General features: G+C 44.4%; 1 protein-coding gene across 1 annotated transcript in view; it reads left to right on the forward strand.

The window, feature by feature from the left end:
• LOC101029603 (sodium- and chloride-dependent glycine transporter 2) overlaps positions 1 to 12,176 on the forward strand; it is a 38,194-nt gene extending 26,018 nt beyond the window's left edge. The window contains exons 8-12 of the mRNA XM_003919917.4: positions 689 to 792; positions 4,049 to 4,173; positions 9,860 to 9,972; positions 10,724 to 10,855; positions 11,994 to 12,176. Coding sequence (XP_003919966.4) covers positions 689 to 792; positions 4,049 to 4,173; positions 9,860 to 9,972; positions 10,724 to 10,855; positions 11,994 to 12,143 — 624 coding nt within the window. The 3' untranslated portion in view covers positions 12,144 to 12,176. The remainder of the gene's footprint in view (positions 1 to 688; positions 793 to 4,048; positions 4,174 to 9,859; positions 9,973 to 10,723; positions 10,856 to 11,993) is intronic.
• Positions 12,177 to 25,379: the final 13,203 nt, after the last annotated feature.

The raw sequence follows: 25,379 nt of genomic DNA on the forward strand, positions 1-25,379 counted from the left end.
CTAGCACAGCTTGAACTCTCTCTTTGCATATTCTGTATAGACACATCTAACTCTAAAATTTCCAATTCAAAAACTGCAAATGAGGGGGTGATTGTTGAAGGGGAACTGAATTTTCTCACCTTAAAGAAAACTGCTTTTCTCGAGTATGCTAAGAATACATAGCTAGGATTGAGTTTGTTTGCACATAAGGGAAAGTCTCATCTTAATGGCAGGTGACACTATAAAGTCTGCAGCGGCACAGGGTTTGCTTTACTAAGATTGAGGCTACAGAGTTTCAGAAATTTACTAGCAGTTGTAAACTGTAGAAATGTCAGTTAACAATGGTTCTTATTTTGCATCCGTTAATATATTTTGCTGTTGTAAATTATTATTCTCTGAGAGTGTATTGACCGAAAGGAAGGACTCTCCCTCCCGTTTAGCTTTACAGGAGAGAAAACATGAGCATGATATGTAGTGTAGTTTATTGAGTTCATCTTTGATAGAGGAAGTTGAAATCTCTTGGGTAATTTACTGCGCATTTGGTTTCCAGCACAAGTAAGTTATGTTCTCATTGATGTCCATGTCAGGAGTCATCTTGTCCCTGATATTTCCTCTGGAAACATGATATGGCACTGGGTGTGTGAGGCTCCCCTCGCCCGGGGCCAGTCTCCTTCATGGGTCTTGAATCTCCTTCCCTTTTTCCTCCCAGGTGTGGAAAGATGCTGCCACTCAGATTTTCTTCTCTTTATCTGCTGCATGGGGAGGCCTGATCACTCTTTCTTCTTACAACAAATTCCACAACAACTGCTACAGGTATGTAGAGGGACTACAAGATCTGGGTGCAGCTTGTGAGCAGGACAGAACAATGGACGGAGTTATTAGACACCTGAGGCCACATCGTCACATTTTGTAGGGAGAGCTAGAGATTTGCCTCTGCCCTAAGAGAAACCATCTACTAAGGCCTAGCCACTAACTCCTGAAAGCCTGGGCCCTAATTTACACACCTGACTGACACACAGTGGGGGCTCAGTGGCTATGTATTGGATGGAAGCAAGTTTCTCTGGAGGTCACTGTGTAGTCAGCTGTGTTCTGTGATAGTCATTTGTGAATTACGTAGTCTGTGGATACAATGGACGGTGCCCTCACATGGTCTTCCCTCTGTGTGGTGCCGTGTCCTAATCTCCTCTTTTTTTTTTTTTTTTTTTTTTTTTTTTGAGATGGAGTCTTGCCCTGTCACCCAGGCTGGAGTGCAATGGTGCGATCTCGGCTCACTGTAACCTCCACCTCCTGGGTTCGAACGATTCTCCTGCCTCAGCCTCCTGAGTAGCTGGGATTACAGGCACCCACCACCATGCCCAGCTAATTTTTATATTTTTAGTAGAGACGGGGTTTCACCATGTGGACCAAGCTGGTCTCAAACTACTGACCTTGTGATCTACCCACCTTGGCCTCCCAAAGGGCTGGGATTACAGGAGAGAGCCACCACGTCTGGCCACTCTCCTCTTCTTATAAAGACACCAGTCACAAATGTCACATTGGATCAGGGACCACTCTAATAACTTCATTTAACTTAATTATCTCCTTAAACACCCTATCTCCAAATACAGTCACATTCAGAGATACTAGGGATTAGGATGACAAAATGTGAATTTGGTAAGGGTGGAGGAGTGGTAGGAAGACACACTTCAGTTCATAATAGCCTTGAGTGACAGACTGTGGTATTTGAACTTCTTTGGTCACAATTGCTCATTAACTGTTGACCCAAATTAGTCTGAACACCATTAAAGGGTGAAGCATTACTATCTTCTTTATTAGAAATGAGGCTGTATGATATAGCAGAAATAACCCAGGCTGAGAGTTAGAAAATTCTAGATTCAAATTCTGGCCCACACTATTAATTAGTCCAATAACTTCCCCTGGCCCTCAGTTTCCTCATCAGTAAACCAAGGGGTCAGATGAGGGGGATCATTTGCTGCACTCTTGCTCTGTGTTAGTCTGTGCATAGGACAGGCATCATCTCATTCTGTCCTTACAACAGCCTATGACAGAGATAGACACATTGCTGCCATTTCAAATCTGAGTGAAAAGGAAATGAGTTGCTCAAGGTCATGCCACTAAAAGGTAGGAGAACCAGGATTTCAGTGTAGTCCTGTAGCTCCATCTAGCTGTGACCTCATATTTGAGTCCAGGATGACTGAAGGTAGGCTGGGAAACCCTGGCCATCTTACCAGCAGAGGACTCTGCCATGAAGCAGGAAGGCAGGGACACTGGGCTCTCTTCCCTTCTCTGCCCCTTTGGCCTTCTTAACCCTGTGTGTCCCAACCCCAGGCTACCCTCACATTTTAGGGATAGCTTGCTTTCCCACTGCCTTCTCTTCCCTCACATATAGTTCCTGTCCTGGAGCTGACCAAGGCCCCATCTCCTCAATTTCTCTTCTGTCCATCTCTGATGGACAGATTCACCCCATCCCTGGGATAATGTCTTAGTTTGTTCAGATTGCTCTAACAAAATGCCGTAGACTGAGTAATTTGTTTTTCTTTCTTTATACATTTTTTGCTTTTATTATTTTTAAATGATGCATAGTAATTATGCATATTTATGGAGTACAGTGTGATAGTTTGGTACATGTATGCAATGTGTAATGAGCAAATCAGGGTAATTAGCATATCTACCACTTCAAACACTCACCATTTCTTTGTGTTGGGAGCACTGAAAATTCATTCTTCTAGCTGTTTGAAAACATATAATAAATTGTTAATATAGTCATCTTTAGTGCTATAGGATGATTTTTTTGTTTTTTGACACAGATTTTTGCTTTTGTTGCCCATGGTGGAGTGCAATGGCACAATCTTGGCTCACTGCAACCTCTGCCTACCAGCAAGTAATTCTCCTGCCTCAGCCTCCCGAGTAGCTGGGATTACAGGCATGTGCCACCAGATCCCTTTTTTCTTTTTCTTTCTTTCTTTTTTTTTTTTTTTAAATTTAGTAGAGATAGGATTTCACCATGTTGGTCAGGCTGGTCTTGAACTCCTGACCTCAGGTGATCCACCTATCTCGGATTCCCAAAGTGCTGGGATTAAGGCATGAGCCACCACACCAGGCCAGAATGATTATTAATATAGGCATCCTATAGTGTTATAGAACACTAGAATTTATTTCTTCTATCTAGCTATACTTTTGTATCTTTAACCAACTTTTGGTTATAAACAACAGACATTTATTGCTCACAGTTCTGAGGGCTGGGGGAACTCCAAGTTCAAGGTGCTGGAAGACTGTCTGGAGGGCTGCTCTCTGTTTCAAAGATGGCACCTTGTTGCTGTGTCCTCATAAGGTAGAAGAGGCAGACACACTCCCTTCAGCCTCTTTTATAAAGGCACTAATCCCATGAATTAGCTCTGCCCTCATGACTTAATCACTTTCTAAAGCCCCCACCTCTTAATGCCATCAAATTGTGGATTAAGTTTCATTTAATGAATTTGGGGTGGGGGAATTCAGATCATAGTGGATAAGTTGAGACACAGTTATATAGAAGGTGGAGTCAGAGCTTTGGCCCAGAGGTCCTGGATCAGGGCTAGTAGGGAAGATCTTTTGAGCCTTTTGGTGCTTTTTTTTTGAGGTGGAGTTTCACTCTTGTTACCCAGGCTGGAGTGCAATGGCGCAATCTCGGCTCACCGCAACCTCCGCCTCCTGGGTTCAGGCAATTCTCCTGCCTCAGCCTCCCGAGCAGCTGGGATTACAGGCACGCGCCACCATGCCCAGCTAATTTTTTGTATTTTTTAGTAGAGACGGGGTTTCACCATGTTGACCAGGATGGTCTCGATCTCTTGACCTTGTAATCTACCCGCCTCGGCCTCCCAAAGTGCTGGGATTACAGGCGTGAGCCACCGCGCCCGGCCTTTTGGTGCTTTTTAAATGAGCCCAAGGAAGTCTGTGGTCAGGATGTGAACATGCATGTATATGCCTACACGTGTGCAGACAAACATGTGGACACACATTTGTGTGTTCTTCCCCTTGTCCCTTCCCACTCATCAAGCACACCTAATGGACACCTCTGGTCTCTTCCTTCCAGGGACACTCTAATTGTAACCTGCACCAACAGTGCCACAAGCATCTTTGCCGGCTTCGTCATCTTCTCCGTTATCGGCTTCATGGCCAATGAACGCAAAGTCAACATTGAGAATGTGGCAGACCAAGGTACACGACAGTTGTTACCCTGCTGTTGCAGGGCAGGTCCCAGGCTCATGTCACAGGCTCCTAATTTATACTATGCTGGGAAGTTGGCCTTCTGGAACAGGATAGAGGGTGGAGGAGCCCCGGTCCCTCTTTACAGAGGCACCAAGACAGGCTCAAGCAGGAAGCTCACTGCAGAGTCAGAACTGGCTGGTCTCTAACTAGAGGGAATGCTTTTAAAGCCCTCTTTCCCTCTCCTCTCATCTCCTTCTTCTTCCCTTGCCCCTCTTAATTTAGCTCCAACCTATAGAAGTAAGGGTTTTGCCTGTTAGATACGAGTAGAGAATTTATTAAGCAAACCATTGCCTCAGGAGCTGATGTGGGCAGAGGCTGCTGTAGGATGACTTTCCTTGCAGAGGGACCTGTCAAAACCAAGGCTTAATGAGAGAACTGACTTCAGAGGAGCATTTTCCTTACAAAGCACTTTTCAGATTGTTAGGTCAAATGTGCTTTCAGGGCCTTCTGCTTACTTAGCAATGCAGACCTGCAATTTTTTTCCCAGTGGGTAGAAAGGTTGGATTGTGCTCGGTGGGTGGAGACGCATGTGGGAGGAATGTTTACTCTCTACCCAAACTATCTTTTTATTACTGGCTGACATTTGTATGGTGCTTTCAAGTTTATAAAGAGCTTTCATTTTTATCTCATTTAATCCATATTATTAGGACTGCATTTTGCAGAGAGAGCGTTCAAGATTTTTGTTTAACTCTTCACTTTTACCTAGCCTGGTTCCACAAAGGATTTATATATTTAGTAGGTTTCAGTGATCAAGGGCTTTCATTGTGTCTGTTGTTTACCATTATGATCTCATTCTCTAATCACACACTTATGGGATGCCTTGTGTGTTGGTCCTGTGCCTGGTGCTGTGGGGCATGACCGTGGCCCTGGACAACCCAGAGGTGTATCTGTGAGAGGCTTGTCTCAGCAGTTATCTTCCTTTAAGGAGTTGACTGCAATTCTCAGATAATGACCTAGATGTGGTGAGAGAACTAAGCAATAGCAATGTCACCTTTTTGAATGCTAAGATCTCTTCTTGCTCCCCAAGGATAATTCACTGCTCCAGTTCATGCTGATGGTGCACCAGGGACCTCAAAGAGTTAAAGAGCCAGCATGTTCCAGGGGTGCAATTATCTCTCCCTGGAGAGAGTGTGAAACCCTGAGGGGTGTTTGGTTCTGCAGCAGTGCACTAAATTAGAGGGGCCCCAGGAGATAAGCAATGGCTCTCCCTGGTAGAGAATTCTCAGATACCCCGGTAGGGAGGGAGGGAAAATGAGAGGGTAAGAAGGTTTTGTCCTTAAAAGTACCCGAGTCACTTCCAGCTGTCCTGTAACCTCATTTTCTCCCAGCAGAGTGGCTGGAGCAGATAAGTTCTGTCCCATTTTCTAGTAGATCTTAGATGTTTTACTATTTTGTGACATTACTGAGTTCTTTTGGAACCGGTGGCCAAGCTGCTAGATATAGTGAATCCTAAGATATAGGCCAGGTTAGTAAATGATTCTGAACTCTTTTCTGTTCCAGGAAAGGGATTTGTGGGGAGATATAGCAAAAGTGCAAATAGAATTTTGTTTATCTGGTACGTAAAATGCAGCCAACAATTGTCCATGATTTTCTCTGAAATTTCTCCTTTCCAGGGTTTTTAAATTTCCTTCGATTTTAACAATGATAAGGGCACTTCTAACAGGTTCTAACCTGTTGTGTTAATACTTGTTTCTTGCATAGGGACAGTGGGCCTCATCTCCCACAGGAGAGGGCCCATGAGACCTCCGAGACTCACTGGGGAAGCTTTCCTGCTCATCCGAGCCTGCATGTATTTTTATATTTGCTTTATAGGCTTGTCTTACTTGGCCTGATATAATGGAGGCTCTGTAGAATACAGGACAGAGATTTGGGGTCAGGCCTGCGTTAAACCTGAGCCCCACTTCCTCCTTGCTGGACAACACTGGCATATAAACATTCAGGACATTTTTGCTGACCCAACATCAGTAACTAAGATTTGGTCTTTAATCAAATAGAGGGTCTCCTTAGTGACCTAACACTATTTGATTTAGTTTACCACTCCCTTCTGAAAGAGGCATTTCTACCAAAATTATCATCCTACATCTTGGCCTTATCAAAATTTTGAGGGGCTGAGGATGGGATTGGGGAAGAGACCAAATTGTCTTTTGCTTTTGTGATAGGCATAGGGAAGGGGGCATGATCTTCTATGGGAAAGCTTCCAGGGAAGTTAGCCTTTCAGAGCCATGCCCTGCCATATGCATTGCTACCCATAGAGTGGTGACTCATGTTCAGAATCTATCCTGAATCCAAAGATATTTATCCAACAACAGAAAGGTTGAGTTAGACCAGTGTAGATAAGCACAAATGTGCATATTTATTTACGTTCCCAGGTGTAGGTGACTCTCAGCTAACCAGAGCACTAGAAGTACTACCTTGGTTCCCTTGCCCCATAATAGTTCAGATACCTTGCTGATCAAAATAAGCATTCACAAACAGCATGGACGCCCCACTTCCATGCAGCCAGCCATCTGTCTACCACCTGTATCCCAATCCATCTGCCCAAAGGTACAGAAGTCCAGGTGGCATATCCTCAGAGTACTCGTTCAATTTGTAATAGTTATCACAGCAGAGTGGCTACCGAGCTGTGCAATGAGCCTTGACGTATTGCACTGACCAGAGCCCCTTGCTGTGTCTTTAGTTGCACTCTAGGATAAAGGAGGCTCTCATGGTAGAATCTCTGGGGACTCTGCTCAAGTTACTGAAACGCAGAGCCCCTTTGGTTCCGTCTCACAAGAAGATTAATAACGGTCTCTGTTTTCTGAGTTCCTAGTATGTCCAGGCATTGTTCTAAGCTTTTTACTTGTGTTGACACATTTAATTCTCACAGAAGCTCTATAAAGGTAGGTACTATTATTATTTCCACTGTGTGGATAAGAAAACTAAAGTTTGTCTAGAGAGAACAAGTGACTCCCCTAAGTCCTCACCTAGTAAAAGGCACAGCCAATTCTTTAATTTTTGTAGACGGAGTCTTGCTCTGTCGCCCAGGCTGGAGTGCAGTGGTGTGATCTCAGCTCACTACAACCTTCGCCTACCAGGTGCAAGCGATTCTTCCATCTCAGCCTCCCGAGTAACTGGGACTACAGGCACCTGCCACCATACCTGGCTAATTTTTGCATTTTTAGTAGAGACAGGGATTTACCATGTTGGTCACGCTGGTCTTGAACTCCAGACCTTGTGGTCCACCTGCCTCGGCCTCCCAAAGTACAGGGATTACAGGCTTGAGCCACTGCGCCCAGCCACCACCAGTTTTTTAATCCATGGGGAATACAGCCTGTACTCTAGCCACTGGGCTCTACTGCCTCCCAGTGGGAGAGCTTGGCCTCCATCAGACTGGCCTTTTTTTTTTTTTTTTTTTTAAGACGGAGTCTTGCTCTGTTGCCCAGGCTGGAGTACAGTGGCACAATTTTGGCTCACTGCACCCTCTTCTTTCAGGGTCAAGGGATTCTCCTGCCTCAGCCTCCTGAGTAGTTGGGATTACAGGTGTGCACCATCATGCCTGGCTAATTTTTGTACTTTCACTAGACATGGGGTGTCACCATGTTGGCCAGGCTGGTTTTGAACTCCTGACCTCCTGATCTGCCCGCCTCGGCCTACCAACGTGCTGAGATTACAGGCATGAGCTACTGTGCTTGGCCCATATACTCTTTTAAACATCTAATGATGTTATTCCCTAGATGACTTCATTGCCCATCTGCCTTGGGTAAGTGGAATCTGCTGTAATTTAGCTTGCAAATAACGCCTTCACCAGGGGACTTTAGGAGGCAGCTGAAATGGAACCAGGCTGAATATTTTGAAATCATTTCCTTCCTCTAAAAAAGCAGTAAAGCCCAAAGGGTAGAATCCTGTTAAAGTAAGCAGCTGAGATCTCTGGTAGTGGCCATTCAAGATCTTTCTGTCAGCTTTATCGGCCTGACTGTTGCAAGTGCATTAAACTGACTTCCTTGTTGTTCTGCATTTGAGACCTATTTTGAACTTTAGTTTAATACAGACGTTTCTTTTATGTTCACATAGGGAGCCTTCAGAGACTGGCTCTACGGTCTGTTCAATAAATGCATAAAGCAGGGGTATCTCAGGCATTTGAGGCTTTATATTTTAAATACCCCAAGGCCTTAGGCAACATTAGGAACTAATAACCTGATAAATTCCAGTTTAAAAAAGTGCTGTTGTGCTTGAGTTATAAAAATTCTAGGTGCTGCGATTTCTGGTTGCAGACGTGTGCTGGCTGTGGATTATCCTGCTGCCCACGTTCACTTGTCTCTGCCCATTATCAATCAGTTTTCTGCTTACAGGGAAATTCACAACTGCTGTGTCTTTAGCCACCCTTGGTTACAGTAATCTTCCCAGTGAGGCCATGAGGCAGGTAGAATGGCTGGCAGGGCTTTATGATAGCAGAGAAAACTGCCGCTCAGACATCCCCCACCAAAACCACGTGAGGCGTTCTAGTGAAAACCTGAATCAGAACAGCCAATGTGGATGATGTGGGAGGTACTGGGCTCAGTATTTTACCTGAGTTTTCTAATTTGGTCATTGTAACCACCTTGTGAAGTACTATTTTTAGCCCCATTGTACAGATGGACAAAATTGAGGTTTACAGAAATTAAATAACTTGTCTAGGGTTGTACAGATGGCAAGTCATGAAATCTGGATTTGGACCCTTAGAGACTAAACCCTCTTACATGATGTTTCATGCCCCGGCCCCTGCTACAGCTAACTACTGATGTAGCCCCATTTATACCAATAGGGCAAGATCCCCAAAGTGCTAGATTCGTATTTTATGTGAATGTTTTCTCCTGGAGGACTAAACAGGAGGAAAGGTAGTTAAAGAAAAAAAATACTAATGCATGCCAGTCTTAACACCTAGCTGATGAGTTGCTAGGTGCAGCAAACCACCATGGCATACGTTTACCTATGTAACAAACCTGCACATGTACCCCGGAACTTAAAAAAAAATAATTAAAGTAAGAAATAATGTCATTCTGGTCATGTTTCAACTTTTAGAGCAGCAATTCTCAAACCTCATCACTATTGACATTTGAGGCAGGATAATTCTTTGCTGGCAAGAAGCTGTCTTGTGCATTGTAAGATGCTTGGCAGTATCCCTTGCCTCCACCCACCAGATGCCAGCAATTGTCCCACCACTAACTCAGCTGTGAGAATAAAAAATGTCTGCAGACATTGTCAAATATCCCCTGGGGTGCAAAATCACTGCTGGTTGAGTAGTGCTGCTCTAAAGGGTAATGAATTATATTCCCCTTAATTCATCCAACACAAAGGCAGAGTTTGTCATTTTATGTACATGGGACACAGCCTAGCCGTGGAGTCCACTAGAGTTACCTCTGAGTCTCTGCTTAGACATTATTTTTAGGCCTCTCCTGTGAGTTTTCCTGGCTGTTGACCTAATTCCCTTGGTCTTTCCATTCAAGGAGCCTATGGTCCAATTGAGGAAATGGATAGAGATGAGTAAAAAATAACCAGCAGTGGAAGCGGCACGTAAGAAGTAATAAACGAGGATCTCAGCGGAGAGATGGCCCTCTGGGCTCTGGGAAGAGGGGCCTTGGGTAGGGCCTGCCTGCAATCACCTGTCTGTTTCTTCCAGGGCCAGGCATTGCATTTGTGGTTTACCCGGAAGCCTTAACCAGGCTGCCTCTCTCTCCATTCTGGGCCATCATCTTCTTCCTGATGCTCCTCACTCTTGGACTTGACACTATGGTGAGCCCCTTTCCCATCAGCTTCTATCCCGGGCTCCTTTTGATGACTCCCCTTCTCCTCGTTCCTGGGTTCACCCTTTGTGAGAGGGGTTGGCTTAGGGGTGTCTGAATGCTTCTCCCAAGAGATCTAGAGATGCTGAAGTGCCTTTGTAGGGCTCAGGATCACCTTGTATTTTGGGTGTTCATGTAACGGTGCAAGGGAGTCATCCTCTCTCCTTCCTTCCCTCTTTGCTCTACGTGGCAACTTTTAGCCTGTGTACTTCCTGCCTTCACGTCATTTTGCTAAAGCAAATTCTGTAGGGCTGGATAAAGAATAATATGAAGTCAATTTTAGGGACATTGCTTTCGGGAGACAATTACAGATCCTGTTGACAGATGCTCAGAGTTTAGTCCTTGGGTGCAAAGAGGGTTTTTCCTTAAGTAGAAGAGCAAATGCGAGGTAAACTGGAGGAGAGGAATTTACATCTCATGAATACAAAGTGAAACTTAAAATGTCCTAATGGGTGAATATGAATGCGAGTCTCTGGGGGCTGGAAGCGCAGTTTTTAAAGCTCTCATCCTGCTTGGGTTCTCTTGGCTGCCCTTGTGGGTCGGACCCCAAGGAGGCCTTTTAGACCCATTGAGGGAATGCTGACCTAAAAACCAAACCTAACACAAATACGACTTTCCTGGATGGGACACGCGGAGGGCTTTGTGGTACCTTCTGGGTGATACAGTTTGACTCAGATGTTCATTTCCCGACACGGTTCTAGTTTGCCACCATCGAGACCATAGTGACCTCCATCTCAGATGAGTTCCCTAAGTACCTGCGCACACACAAGCCAGTGTTCACTCTGGGCTGCTGTATTTGTTTCTTCATCATGGGTTTTCCAATGATCACTCAGGTAAGCTGCCTCCTGGGCACCAGCTTGGGGTGGGGGCAGGTGGGTGGCAGGCCTTAGCTCTTAGACCTTTTAAGCAAAGGCAAATCACTGCCATTTCCATGTAGATGGCACCAGTTCATTAGGGATTCTGACTGCAGAGGGAAATATGTCATCTTGGCTACCAGTGATGTTTCTAGTAGCTTCATAATTGAGATGTAGCCTTATTGAGCCAACAAGACAGGTGTGTCCTACTTTAAGAAAATAGAATACATGGCTGAGTGCAGTGGCGCATGTCTCTAGCCCCAGCTACTCGGGAGGCTGAGGCAGAAGGATTGCTTGAGGCCAGGAGTTCAAGGTTGCAGCGTGCTCTGATTGCATCTGTGAATAGCCACTATACTCCTGCCTGGGCAACATCATGGGACCCCGCCTCTAAAAAAGTAAATAAAAAATTAGGAGCAAGAAAACAGAATACATGAAAATCTATATTTACTAACCAGATATTTTCTGATGATTACTGTCATGTATGAGTCAACAGCCACTCCAGTTTCTTCTAGTCCTGAGTGTGTTGGTAAATTGTGTTAGCTCACTCAGGATATATATTGCTTTTGTTGTCCCTGTGGCCTTGAGCAATTTAACTACTCTGGGCTTTAATTTCTTCTTCTGTAAATAGCAGATGGGAATGTGAGGGTCTCTAAGCCTCATTTGTTGCAGGGAGACTTAAAGAGTGAGGTAGCTACATGGGGATGTGTGAGAAACGCCCAGAGACTCTTAAAGGTCATTGGAGGGTCAATCAAATGCAGATACTTAGGTGGAAATGATCAATTGCTTAAAGCAAAACTAAAGCAATCTGGCTCTTTACACACATACACTTCTTCAGACGTTAACCTTTGTCTTCCAAGAATATGATGTTAAATCGCCTTTTTTGGTGCTTGCTATGTTGATCAGCTCAGAGCCTGTTGAGGAACTGCTTTGCTGACACAGCAAGGCCTCCAGCTTACATGCTGGACCAGGTGTAGGTTACTGCGACTCAGAGGAGGGGAGATGGATTCCTGTTTGCACCTGACTCTTCTCAGGATTGAGTGAATTGGCTGTTAAATGTGCGAAGAGACAGCCCAGCTCCAGGACGCATTTGATATTGGTTGTTTCTCTCTCCTGTTAGGGTGGAATTTACATGTTTCAGCTTGTGGACACCTATGCTGCCTCCTATGCCCTTGTCATCATTGCCATTTTTGAGCTCGTGGGGATCTCTTATGTGTATGGTAAGGAAATCACTGTGCCTGTTGCTGAGGTGGAGCTTGAGTGTTGGTAAGGCAGTCATGCATGGCAAGCAGATTTTCCATACTTAATAAGACAATGCAACTATTTAGGAAACCCAAGAGAGCTCCTTTGTTTCCAAACGTGCTTCAAGACCACTGTGATCCAAATGTAATAGAGAAAAAAGAGCTGGCTGATGGTGAAACTCAGAAATCTTTGTATCAGAAATTCCTAAGACTCAGACACCCCTTTGGGTATGGTCTGGCATGGGAACAGTTAATGCCTGTGAACAATGGCAGATCAGGGAGGAGGAGACTACTTTGCAGGTGTGAAATTATTTCCTGGTCTTCAGTGCCCAAGCAGCTTGAATTGAGGGGTAAGTTTGTAGCTGGTCCCTGGGTAATGTAGTGAGAACAGAGACCACTCAGCTCACAGATCCTTAGGAAACTTTATTAGCATCATAGGAGACTGTGATGCAATATCTTAATCTCAGATTTTTCCAGAAATAAACTTCCAGTTGTCTTACAGTTTAGCCTTCCCATCACAACAGCAACTGGTATACCATATTGGTGGGGTCATTATCAAGAACAGGAATGGTGAGCTATCAGATGCCATCTTTGCCCTTTGTGTGGAGGTGTTCGTCTTTGGGGTTTCAAGAGTGTCTCCTGGTCCCTTGTATGTACTGTCAGTCAGTTCAAGAAAGTCCTATTTGATTCAAGGCCCTACTCACTTCTTTCTGCTTGGTAGCCTGCTCAGAACTGTCCCTAGGCCTCACTAATATAAAGGCCATCATAGCAAATGTCAGGAAGGCGAACATTTCCAGTTCAGACTATCTAACTGTACTTCAGATCCCAAAAGAGAGAGCAACATATTCTAAGCTAAAAGGAAATGCGAGATATTACTTGGAATGCAGGATATACTTGAGGGACAAATGTACCATCTGGAGCCCAAAGGAAGAGGAGTCTGCAGAGCTCTGCTCTTTTTTTTTTTTTCATTATTATACTTTAACTTCTGGGGTACATGTGCAGATCTTGTAGGATTATTACATAGGTATACACATGCCTTAGTGGTTTGCTGCCTCCATCCCCCTGTCACCTACATTAGATATTTCTCCTAATGTTATCCCTCTCCAAATCTTCCCACCCTGTTATCCCTCCCCTAGCCCCCCCAACAGATCCCAGTGTGTGATGTTGCCCTCCCTATGTCCATGTGTTCTTATTGTTCAACACCCACTTATGAGTGAGAACATGTGGTGCTTGGTTTTCTGTTCTTGTGTCAGTTTGCTGAGAATGGTGGTTTCCAGATTCATCCACGTCCCTGCAAAGGACATGAACTTATCCTTTTTTATGGCTGCATTGTATTCCATGTTGTATACGTACCACATTTTCTTTATCCAGTCTATCCTTGATGGGCATTTGGGTTGGTTCCAAGTTTTTGCTATTGTAAACAGTGCCACAATAAACATATATGTGCATGTCAGCAATCCCACTGCTGGGTATATACCCAAAGGATTAGAAATTGTTCTATTATAGAGCTCTCCTCTTTAAACTGGAGGCCCAGCAAAGCTCACCTTAACCTCCAGATGTCCCTGTTACGAGCATCTTATTTTTAAAGTAATTGTTAGCCTCTATCCAACAGGTGTTTGACAACTTCTTGCTTTTCTTGAAAACCCATTAAAATAAAGGGGGTGGGGCGGGAATCAAGATGGAAAAAGGAAACCTCCTGTGTAAACCTCCTGCTACTCCAGAAACAGGATGATACTTGCAATGGATTTTGGGCATTGGTGGAAGGGGAATTTGTCTCAGATTAAAGATCACATCCCCACTGCAGGGAGAGTTCAGTTCCTGGCAAGAGAACTGGGCAGGCATGCCAGCTGTCCTGATGAGATCAGAGAGCCAGCTGCCAGCACTTTTGGCTGCTAAGACAGCCTGGCTGCCGCAGCGATGCTGTAATTGAAGACCTGCTGTCGAAGTTAGGGTGAGGCTTCAAAGGATTTCTACCTGAGCAGAGAGTGGTAGAAACCCAGTGAAATCCACCACAGTGAATCTTAACTTTGTGCCCAGAAACCAAAGGTCTTGCCGGGAGAGGCAAGAAGAAACCTCCAAGGTCCTTCTTTGGCAACTCAGTCCCTCATGGGTCCACATGTAAGTTCAGGTCACCAGGTATCTCTTGGCAAAGTCAGGAAAGCGCTTTATTTGCAACACTGGCCCAACTGCAAATAACTGTCTCATTTACAGCTTCTGTCACCTATACCCTAATTGTTGATTACCACAAAGGGCACGTTTGCACAGTTCTTCCCTATAAAACAGGGCTGTGCAGTATGGCTTAAAACATCATTGAAATAGAAACCTCTTATTATTTCTGTTTTTAGGAATTAAATAAATAGCTTTTCCTCTATCCCCGTACAAATCTAGTCATAGGTTTCTTAGTTCTGAAGGGAAAAATAAATCATGAGTGCTTTAGTCCCTGGGCTATGTTAATTTTCCTTGGGACCACCCAAGGAGTCCCCTGGTTTCTAAGTAAGAGGGCTGGTGTTGGGCTTGCCTCCAGAATCAGGTTGACTCTGTGCTGGACTCAGGTTGAACCTGACTTCTGCAGTGTCAGGTGTGGGTGTGTGCCTCTGATTTGAATCTGGATGGATTCTAGGAGTTCAGGAAGAAAAGTTGAAATAAGCTAACATGACTGTTTGAGGTAAAAAAAATAAGTCTGCACAAATCTGTAATTTGTATCCCAGAAGACAGTGTGTTCTTTATTGAGATGATGAGGCCCCAAACCAGTGCAGGGTTCATTTAAAATAGTAGAACATAAACCTGTGAAGGGTTAAAATGAACCTGCCTCATCTGGTGGACTACCTTCCTAGCCAGAATTAAAAAAAAATAAGCCAGTGAATTGAAGAGATTTGTGTTTTCTTCTTGTTTCTAATAATCTCTAGATTCTAGAGGATATCATTCAAACATTTGAAATATGGTAGGTATAATTTTCAAGTTTTATTTATTAGATTGAACCAGTTGTTTGAATTTCTTAAGTCAACATGTCTCAGTCGCCAATAGCTGGCTTTGAGGTATCCAGGTTTAAAAGAATAACTCCGAGTTTTGTGTACAACTGGTTCCTTTAGCAGACTTTTACCTAAATAGAGACATTTGAAAAAATATTTTCATTTTCCTGGAGCTAAAGCAGGGTCCTTCTGGCTGGAGGAACAATGTGTTTGAACAGCTACTACCAAGGTCTCCTGCCTGTGCTAACTGCCTGGCTCTCCATGTGTATTTCCCCAGCCTCAGTGTGGAGTGGTCTTGATCTGTTTTCCACGTCAGCCAGTTCCTTGTTTCACATCCCACCTCCCAGATGGCCTCTCTCCACATTCTTTTTTTTTTTTCTTTTACACACCCACATCCCCCTTTAAAAAGCACTTTTTTTTTTAATCCACATTCTTGTGAGAAATGTTAGATTCACAGCAGACAATGGCTTTTGCTTGATGGACTCTCTGTCTTCAGTTCTTGCCCATCCTGCTGGCTGAACTCAGCAAGATTTTTTGAAGTACGAAACAAAACAAACAGAACAAAAACAAAACAGGACAAAAACAAATAAAATGTCCCCCCAAACTCTACAAATTCAAGCTTAATTTATGTCTCTATGAGCCCCCTCCCTGAGCTCCATTTTCCCTTATGTTTTTATCTGACATATCACTGTATACACCACCAATTTCAGAGTGTAGCGTTCCCTAGCTCCATTTGCTGGGACTCAGTACACGATAGGAATGAGAGGCTTTAGCTCATTAATAACTCAGACAGGTAACTGTGTGTGAGTACGTCATATGGGCTCTTAAGAATGTGGAGAGGAAGGGATAATTTCCTATATTCAAGGAACTTGCCAACTAGCTCTCAAGGAAGAGCACGCACACTTAAGACACACTGTGCATCCCTGGCTGTGAGCCCTTTTGCTGCCCAGAGATAATGGAGGGTCACAGTAGTCAGAAAAACCTTGGAGGTTGCATCTCGGAGATAAAATAATATAACAGAAATAAACACTGGGACTCAGGGAGTGTTAAGCTGCGGACCTTCACATTAACTCCAAAAGAATAACTTGGGGATTTACTTGTCCAAAAGTATACACAAGACTGGAGACATAATTTGTGGCACATAGTACTAAATGAAAATAGAGTCCTTTGTTAAAAAAAAATATTATGAATTTCAAGACGGTGGCAGGAGAGCACTAAACCAGGTGTGGTTCCTCTCTGAGCACACAGAACTCTGTGCTGAGACAGGAGCGACACCGGGCCACCCAGGAGGGAGAGCAGCCCCATGAACTGTATCCATACCAAGGGCATGGTGTGGTTTAGAGAGGCAAAAGCCACAGAGGTGCGTGGGGCTGAGTGATTGGCTGGTTAAGCAAGTCCCTGACTTCTCAGTTCAGGACCTTTTGGTCATGTGGAGTTTGTCATGGACCAGTTTCGGAGCCCCCTATCTGTTTGAGTCTAATATAATGGCCACGAGTTCACCACCTTTTTGTACCCCCTGCTGTTTTTCTGCGAATTCAAACTCATTTTTGAGAAGCAGCTGATCAGAGCCTTTTTGAGGCCCGACTACTTAGTCTTTTACCCCTCCAGGCTCAAGGTAATGCAGCAGGCAAGTCCCTCTTGCCCATGCACGAGGTTCCACGAACAATTCCTTTCTCATGGTGTAGGCCTTGAAGGCAAGACGGATCTGGATTAGGGGAAAGGAGAAAGCAGGCAGAGGAAGCCATGTAAGCAGAGGCCTAAGATGAAAATAGCTGTTGACTCAGAGAAGGACTCAGGTGGGGACTTGGAGGTGGGCCAGGGCCTGGGTGCTGGGAGTGAAGCAGAGGCTGGAGAAACTGGAGAGCTTGACTCAGGAATGGGCACAGAGCAGGAGGGTTACCCCATGGTTCCTAGCATCTAGAGGGCCAGCCCACAAGTGGGCAGGACAGGCGGAGCAATCCTAAGATCTGGAGCTATTCCAGGGCAGAGGCCATGTGTCCAGAGTCCTCCTGTGAAGCCCCGGACGGAGGGTGGGTGGTGAATGACTTTCCGGGGTCCAAACTGGCCCTGGAACCCAAGCCTTTTCACTCTTGGTCCCAGGACTGCTCCTCTGCATTAAGCTGTCTCCTGCTGAAAACCGAAAACTGAGCACCCATGATCCATCCCTTCCTACAGCTTGGGGTCCAGCTCTTTACCCCCCTCGGGGAGCTTGAGCACTTTTGCCGTGATCCCCTCCTCATAGGAGGCTGTTTATGTGTAGCCCTTGGGTCTAACCTTGAGCCTATCATATCAGTGCCCCATTCAGGCCACACACCACCAGCTCTTGGGGATGGTTTCATGAATGGGAACAACATGGAAACAGGATTGATGCTAATAACAGAAGTTTTCAGAATCTCGTTTTTAAGAAAAAGAACTGGGCCTGCTGTTGGTGCTTTATAGATGTTTTTGAGGGCCTCAGCTTTGAGTTCTGTTTATTTTATTCTCTCCCCTCACTTATACTCAGAGGGCCTAGTGTTCAGAAGCTACTCATTTGAAGGTGTGTAATAAACACGAAAGGAGACTAACAAATCCAAAGATGATCGGGTCAGCTGCTCAAAACATGTAGTTCTTGACTGTAGACCCAAGAAAGCAACCTGGAGTGTCCTGGTGTTATGGGTTGACCTCTCCGGAAAAGCCCTAAGAGTTCGTTCGGCCCAGTCCCCCCAGTAGACAAAATCTGGGGAGACTGTCTCACCTAGGGCCACACAGTGAGTCAGTACTGAACTGGGTATCAACTCTTGGACCTTAACTCCCAGTCCAGTGCTCTTTCCACTGTGCCATGTGTGTGACTTACTGCTGTCAGACTTGCCTTAAAGTAGAACAGGAAGCTCAGCTGCAACCTAAGGCATTTTAGACTGAGCTGGGAAAAGTTGCCTTGGGTGAGTCCTCATACTGTTCCCAGCACAGGTTCCTGGACAGCAGCCCTGAGGCTTGGTGACCCTCCATGATGGCTATTGTCAGGAGGCCTGGAAACTCACTGTCAAGAGGGGTGGCTGACGTTCTCAGTCTGAGCTTGCTGGGAAGTAAAAGCAAATGTCCGGAGCAGAAGGCCGTGAAGGGTCTCAGGATCCATTATTTTGATAGTGGTGTCTGGAGTGGAGTTTTCGGGTTAATTTTAAGACTGAAGTATAACATACATACATGATACATTTTTCATTTATTTATGATTTTTTATTAGATGCTGACACATTATAATTGTATATATTTACAAGGTACAAAGTATTATATACTATGTGTTATACACTGTGGAATGACTGAATCACGCTAATCGACATATCTATCACCTCAAATACTTATCATTTATTCCTCCTGTCTAGCTGAAATGCTGTATCCTTGACTAACATCTCCCTGTTTTCCCCAGTCTCTGGTAACTACAGTTCTGCTGTCTTCTATGTGTTCCTTTTGTTATTTTATTTTATTTTTTTTGATTCCACACATAAGTGAGAACATGCAGTCTTTGTCTTTCTGTGCCTGGCTTATTTTACTTAGCATAATGTCCTCGAGGTTCACCCATGTTATCACTCCTGACATAATTTCCTCTCTTTACAAAGGCTGAATGGTACATCATTGTGTATATATTCCATATTTTCTTCATCCATTCATCAGTGGATGCACACTTAGGCTGATTCCATTGATGGTGCAATAAACATGGGAGTGCAGATATCTTTTAGACATACTGCTGTCAAATCCCTTGGATATACACCCACTAGTTGGATTGTTGGATCATACGGTATTACTAGTTTTAGTTTTCAGAGGAACTGCCATAATGTTTTCCATAATGGCTGTGCTAATTTACATTCCTACCAACAGCATACTAGGGTTCCCTTTTCTCTACAAGAGCATGTGTCTTGAGTGTACAGCTCAGTGACTTTTCAGCACCCAGATCAAAATATAGAACATCAGCAGGGCCATTTTTTTCTTCTCTCTCTCTTTCTCTCTCTCTTTCCCCCTCCCTCCCTTCCTCCCTTCCTGCCTGCCTTCCTTCTTCCAGAGTTTTGCTCTTGTTGCCCAGGCTGTAGTACAGTGGCATGATCTCAACTTACTGCAACCTCCACCTCCCAGATTCAAGCGATTCTCCTGCCTCAAGCTCCCGAATAGCTGGGATTACAGATGTCCGCCATCCCCATTTTTTGTATTTTTAGTAGAGTTGGGGGTTTTACCAGGTTGACCAGGTTGGTCTCAAACTCCTGACCTCAGGTGATCCACCCACTTCGGCCTCCCAAAGTGCTGGGATTACAGGCTAGAGCCATCATGCCTGGCCCAGTAGGGCCATTTTTTAAGTGTCTGAATGGAACTATTCCATTCTGCAGAAGGAAAACTCCAGTCTCTGCTTTCTAGCCCAGCAAGAGATTGTCTTCTCCCATCACATCCATCTTTCCCCACTTCCAAGTAGTAGAAAGCAGGCATTGAAAATACAGGACCAGGAAGGATCAGTGGGGACTAAGGTGGGTGTGGTGGGGGAACACTGATCAGATGAGGGCACCTGGTACAGGTGGTAGACAGGGAGGTGATGCCAGAAGGGGGAGAGGTGGCCAGTGAAGGCAGGAAGAGGAGCACCCAGAGACTGAATTCACCTGCTCTTGTGGAACTCAAGGCAAAAGACCCAGAAAACTAAGGAGGCTGGGAAAGCCTGAGGAGAGGAGGAGCAAGGGACCACGGTCTAGAAAGAAGGCCTGAGAATATGCAAGGAGTTTTCTTGATGGGAGGAGTTGTTGGTAAGTCCCTGTTGACCTGCAGATACCCACTTTTCACAAAGATGATGGAGGATGAAGGAATGATGAGTTTTTAAGCTGAGGCCATATTGAAGTCAGAGCCGCTGACTATGAAGGAGCTTACACTTGGACACTGTACAGGACCCTTCAACATCTCAGTCCCACAGTTCTGGGAAGGCCACACTTCCGACAAGGTCATGAAAAAAAATGCAAGAAACTGCCCAGTTCTAAAATATTTCTCAACAGCTTTTTCCTTAGAGGAGTGATTTTAAAACCTTCCTAAACCAAGAAGGCGCAGGGATGCTGGTTGTACAGGGCTGTGAATGTAACTATCTCCTCTGTTTTTACTTTAGTGAAGTTGATTAATGACCAAGAGGACAGCAGTCCTTTGCGTTCCAACAGAGTGGGCGATGGACACTTGGAATTTATGTTGGTTTTTGCATGCTATCATCATCTTGCACAGTGTAAAGATAAACGACTCATTGGAAGAGTGTCCTTGGGAGGGTGGGAGATAAAAGCCAGTGTGCAGCGATTCTCTCTCTGAATTCCAAGGCTTTCGGAATGTAGTCTGCTTATCGACCACAGTCTTCACTGGTGTTGCCAGAGTTGCCACTAAGCATCTCAGAAAACAGCTGCACATGTGAGATGTCAGGTTGTGGCAGTGCCGAGAGCCGGGGCCAGGCTGGAACTGAGCTTTTTAGATGTCACCGTGGGCTGACATTTTTGAACCTCACTACAGAGCATATTTAGTATCTACTTAAGTGTTCAGTTTGCCTTAATCTTCTCGGCAGTGAGTCATTTGTCTGATGGTTCCCTGCATAATCGGGGTCATGTTGATACCGGGCTGGGGCCAGCCCTAGCCAATGGTGCTTGAGTGAGGGGCTCTAGTGCCTGCCCTGCCCCCACCTCACCCTCCTGCTACCGTGCCTTATACCTATTCTCTGCTTCGTTTATTTGCAGGCTTGCAACGATTCTGTGAAGATATAGAGATGATGATTGGATTCCAGCCCAACATTTTTTGGAAAGTCTGCTGGGCATTTGTAACCCCAACCATCTTAACTGTAAGGATTTTGTATGTTGTCTTGTGCAGATAGCACCTTGCATATGTATGTGGTGTTTTACATTTGAACTGTGCGTGCCTGTGTGTGAACCTGGAAGCTGGTGGGATGGGTGGTGGTCTTGTCTTTCAAATGAGAAAACTGAAGTTTGGAGAATTGAAAAGACTTGTCTAAAGGTGCCTAGCAGGTCAGGTGCAGAGCTGGGACTCATGCGCAGGTTTCTGGAGTACCCTCATGGCACATTTCCCATTGTATCAGTCTGCTTTACATACTAATAGTAGATTACAATCACAGCTACGTTTTCACGTGCTAACCACGCTGTAAGCTTTGTTCACAGTCCTTCCTATGTATAGCCTCATCTCTCCCTCACAGCAGCTCTTCAAGGTTGGCATTATAATTATCTCCACTTTATAGATGACGAAACTGAAGCCCAGAGTTGATGTGACTTGCCTTGCATTGTACATCTAACAATTAGCAACAGCCAAATGGTCTGGCTCTAGAATCCATGCTCTTAATCGCTGTTCAACACAGCTTCTCTACAAGTAATACAGCATTAAACTTTTATGCTAATTTTTATCGCTTTTGAGAACTACCTCGTCATCTTCAAGTGTGATGACATTTTGGGATCATCTGACATTGACCTTCTTAAAGATAAGAGCCTTTCTCGTATCAGAAAATCTGCATAGGGACTTACACTCGTTTTGTCACCTTTTTTATTGTGCTAGAAGCTGCCAGCTTTGCCCCACTTCGCACTGCAGACACAGCAATTCCTCCTGTCTGGCTTGTGCACGCGTAGTTTTGAGAATGCTGGAGGATGTTGGCTGTAATTCCCAATGAATCCAGGAGGTGGCACTACAAACCAGATTAAGACCTTCATTTATTACTCATGGTACCAGTTTCGCTAAAGGAAAATAAGACAGGATGAAAATAAAACTGCAAAGGGAATGTATTTTCTCTTTATTTCTTCTTTCCTTCCCTCCCTCTCTCCCTTTCCTTCATGTGTTTTAATCAGAACATCTCAATTTCTTTCTGAAAAGCTAGAAATGTAAATAGAAAAATTGTTCAGCATGGATCTCCCTCTGTGTCGGCACAAACATCATACTGAGGCTGACATCTGTACCCATATTTGAGAGTCTGCAATTTGTCTGAAAAGTCCCACCAGATTTGGGGCATGAGAGCTGAAAAGGGTTGAAAAGGGTAGGCTTTCGGTCTCTTGAATTCAGGACTGGGATGTATGTGAAGAACTCAGATTTACCGAATCGGTGGGGTGAGCACACAGACTCTCAGGCCTCTGGTGTCCCAGCTATACTATGCTTTGCCGTCTTCTCCAGATCCTACCACTCATGACTCATGCTTGGCTAAAATTAAGTTAGAACCTGTTCTAGATTCTCTCTTCCTTTTCTTCCTGCCCCAAAGATACTATGCTTCGGGGGATTTTATTACACTCTGGAGAAACATTTCACATAGTAATAATCAGCACTGCTATTTGCTGTGGTCTATATGAGGCGGGCACTTTATCATCATTGTTTCTGGAGCTTACGACCACTCTCTCTGCTGGGTGATTCCTCTCTCATTTTACAGATGCGTGCACTGAGCCTTGGAGAGGTCAAGGAACTTGCCCAAGGCCACTAGATTTGGAGGTGACGAAGCCAAGCATTGAATCCGGGGCTGTCTAAGCTTCAAGCCAATACCTACATGTTATTTTTAAAAAGCTAGTACTTTCATCTTTGATTAGAGTTTGGCCAGTTTGGATTCAAATAGTCCTAATCATTTTTGTGAGCAGAATGTCAGAGAAGAGGAATCTTAGGAGCTCGCTCTGTTTTTTGAGAAAGTTCTTCACCTATATTGTGCTTTACTTGGTTTCTAATACAAATCTTATGCTAGAAAGCTGTGGAGAGGTCCCAGAAAATATCCTGAACTAGATTCCCCTCTGTGTTGGCTGGGAACTAGGAAAAATTTGAAGGGGTCAACTCCATCATCATTGTCCGCTGATTAGTCTCCCTCCAGCACTTTCTTTGACTGCCATCCCCGCCTTGCTAAAAGAAAAGTACCTTATTCAGTGGCTAAATCATTATCTCTCATGGCTAGTCCCAGCCAAGGACAGGATTTCATCAAAGTTAACCTGGCAGAGGGAAATTTATGGCAAAGGACACATTTGCACAGATAAGTTTGATGTGATATTTGTGCAACTGGAAATGAGTGTCAGAGGACTTAGCCCAACACTTACTTTTTGCTATTTGCCCTTTTATAAAATGGATTTTTGTGTTGTGCAGGAATAGACTAAGATTATGGGTTTAAATTACTTTGGAGACCCTGAAATGAAATTGACCATTTTTATATACGCCTTTATGGATTTATAGAGCTATAAATATTCTCCATGCAATTATTGTATACATAGTCATATCATGTTACTGAGTTACATATGCACATAAGCAGATGTATTGCTATTTATACAGTAAATGAAATGGAGAAGCTTCCCATAATTACATTAGGCCAGACTTCCAATAGACTGGTTAATAAAGCTTATAACTCTAGGGACAACTGTTTAAAAAGGGGCCTAGAGTAGACATCTCTTTCCATAGGAGACTTTTTTTCATCAGTTGTCTTCGGGCTTATGTTGCTTTGAATCAATATATTGAATTATTGTTGTATCAAAATAATCACTTATCCCAGCTGCTTGGGCTTTGCAGCAATAATACAGACACCTTACATTCATCTAGCACTTCACACTTTTCTAAAACACTTTCATGTAATACATTTCCTGGCAAAATTCCTTCCAATCACTTGGGCAGTTATTTTGTGGTTTAAGTTAGGAAGAGAAGGGTGGGGAGAAGAGGAAAGGATTTATATGGGTAAATTATTCTAGGATGATGTTGCTATGGGCAGGGTGAATACCAGGAGCCATACAATTTTCAGGGAAATTTCTCCCCAAGTGCTTGAGTAGAGAAGGTAGAACCTTGGCTCCATTTTTTTTTTTTTTTTAAAGATGTCTCTATTTCCTTTTCCTTTTCTTTCTCTTTCTTTCACTCTCTCTCTTTCTTTCTTTCTCCTTCCTTCCTTCCTTCTCTCTCTCTTTTCTTTCTTTCTCTTTCTTCTTTCTTTCTTTCTTCTTTTTTCTTGTTTTTGAGAGAGTCTCACTCTCTTGCCCAGGCTGGAGTGCAGTGGCACAATCTCGGTTCACTGCAACCTCTGCCTCCTGGGTTCAAGCTATTCTCCTGCCTCAGTCTACCAAGTAGCTGGGATTACAGGCCTGCACCACCATGTCTGGCTAATTTTTTGTATTTTTAGTAGAGATGCAGTTTCACCATCTTGGCCAGGTTAGTCTTGAATTCCTGACCTTGTGATCCACCCACCTTGGTTTCCCAAAGTGCTGGGATTACAGGCATGAGCCACCATGCCTGACCTAGATGCCTTTATTTTCAGCACATGTATTCCTTTATTTCTCTTTAGCTGCACTGGTCAAGTTTTCAGTTTTCATGGCTGTTGCTAACCCAAGTGTGCAGTGATAGGAGTTAATGGGCAGAAAACACATCATGACCCCTCTTAAAATCGAGGGGGGACTCATGAGTAAATACCAAATTATCATTTCCAGAAAACCCCTGTATTGTATACACAGAGTGAGATATATCCATTTTATAGCAGGGAAGTCTGAGACATAAAGGTCCCTCAGCTAATTAGCGGTTGGGCCAAGATCAGCTTGCTGGTCTCTGGGCTCACAGCTCACCATGTGGTGATGATGCCTGTTCTCCTTGAGTCATTTAAGGGGAGCGGTGCATCCCTTCTCTTTGTCCCACAGCTTATTATGGGTCCAAGCTTCCAGCTCAGTCACTGCCTGGGGACCACTCTGGATCTCACTCAGCCAACGTTAGTGGCAGTTCCTGGATGTGGGCCATTTCTCATTCCAGAAGAAAGCAAAACAGATAAAATTTTTTAAAAATAAAAATACATAAACCTAATGGGTCTCCCCTCTCCTCTCCTTTCTTTTCCTCTTTTGATGGAGTCTCTCCCTATCAACAAGGCTGGGATGCAGTGGCATAATCTCAGCTCACTGCAGCTTCCAGGTTCAAGCGATTCTCCTGTTTCAGCTTCCCCAGTAGCTGGTATGACAGGCATGCACCACCGCATCTGTCTAATTTTTATATTTTCAGTAGAGTTGAAGTTTCACCATGTTGGCCAGGCTGGTCTTGAACTCCTGACCTCAAGTTATCCACCTGCCTTGGCCTCCCAAAGTGCTAGGATTTATGGCGTGAGCCACTGCACCTAGCCTGGGTTTCTTTCTTATAACAAAAGCTTGATTATTACCCATTATAGAAAATACCAGCAGGGTGCAGTGACTCACACCTGTAATCTCAGCACTTTGGTAGGCTGAGGGAAGCGGATCACCTGAGGTCAGGAGTTTGAGACTAGCCTGGCCAACATGGTGAAACCTCGTCTTTACTAAAAATACAAAAATTAGCTGGGCATGATTGCGCATGTCTGTAATCCCA

This window comes from Saimiri boliviensis, chromosome 6, assembly GCF_048565385.1.
Source record: "Saimiri boliviensis isolate mSaiBol1 chromosome 6, mSaiBol1.pri, whole genome shotgun sequence".
Lineage (NCBI taxonomy): Eukaryota > Metazoa > Chordata > Mammalia > Primates > Cebidae > Saimiri > Saimiri boliviensis.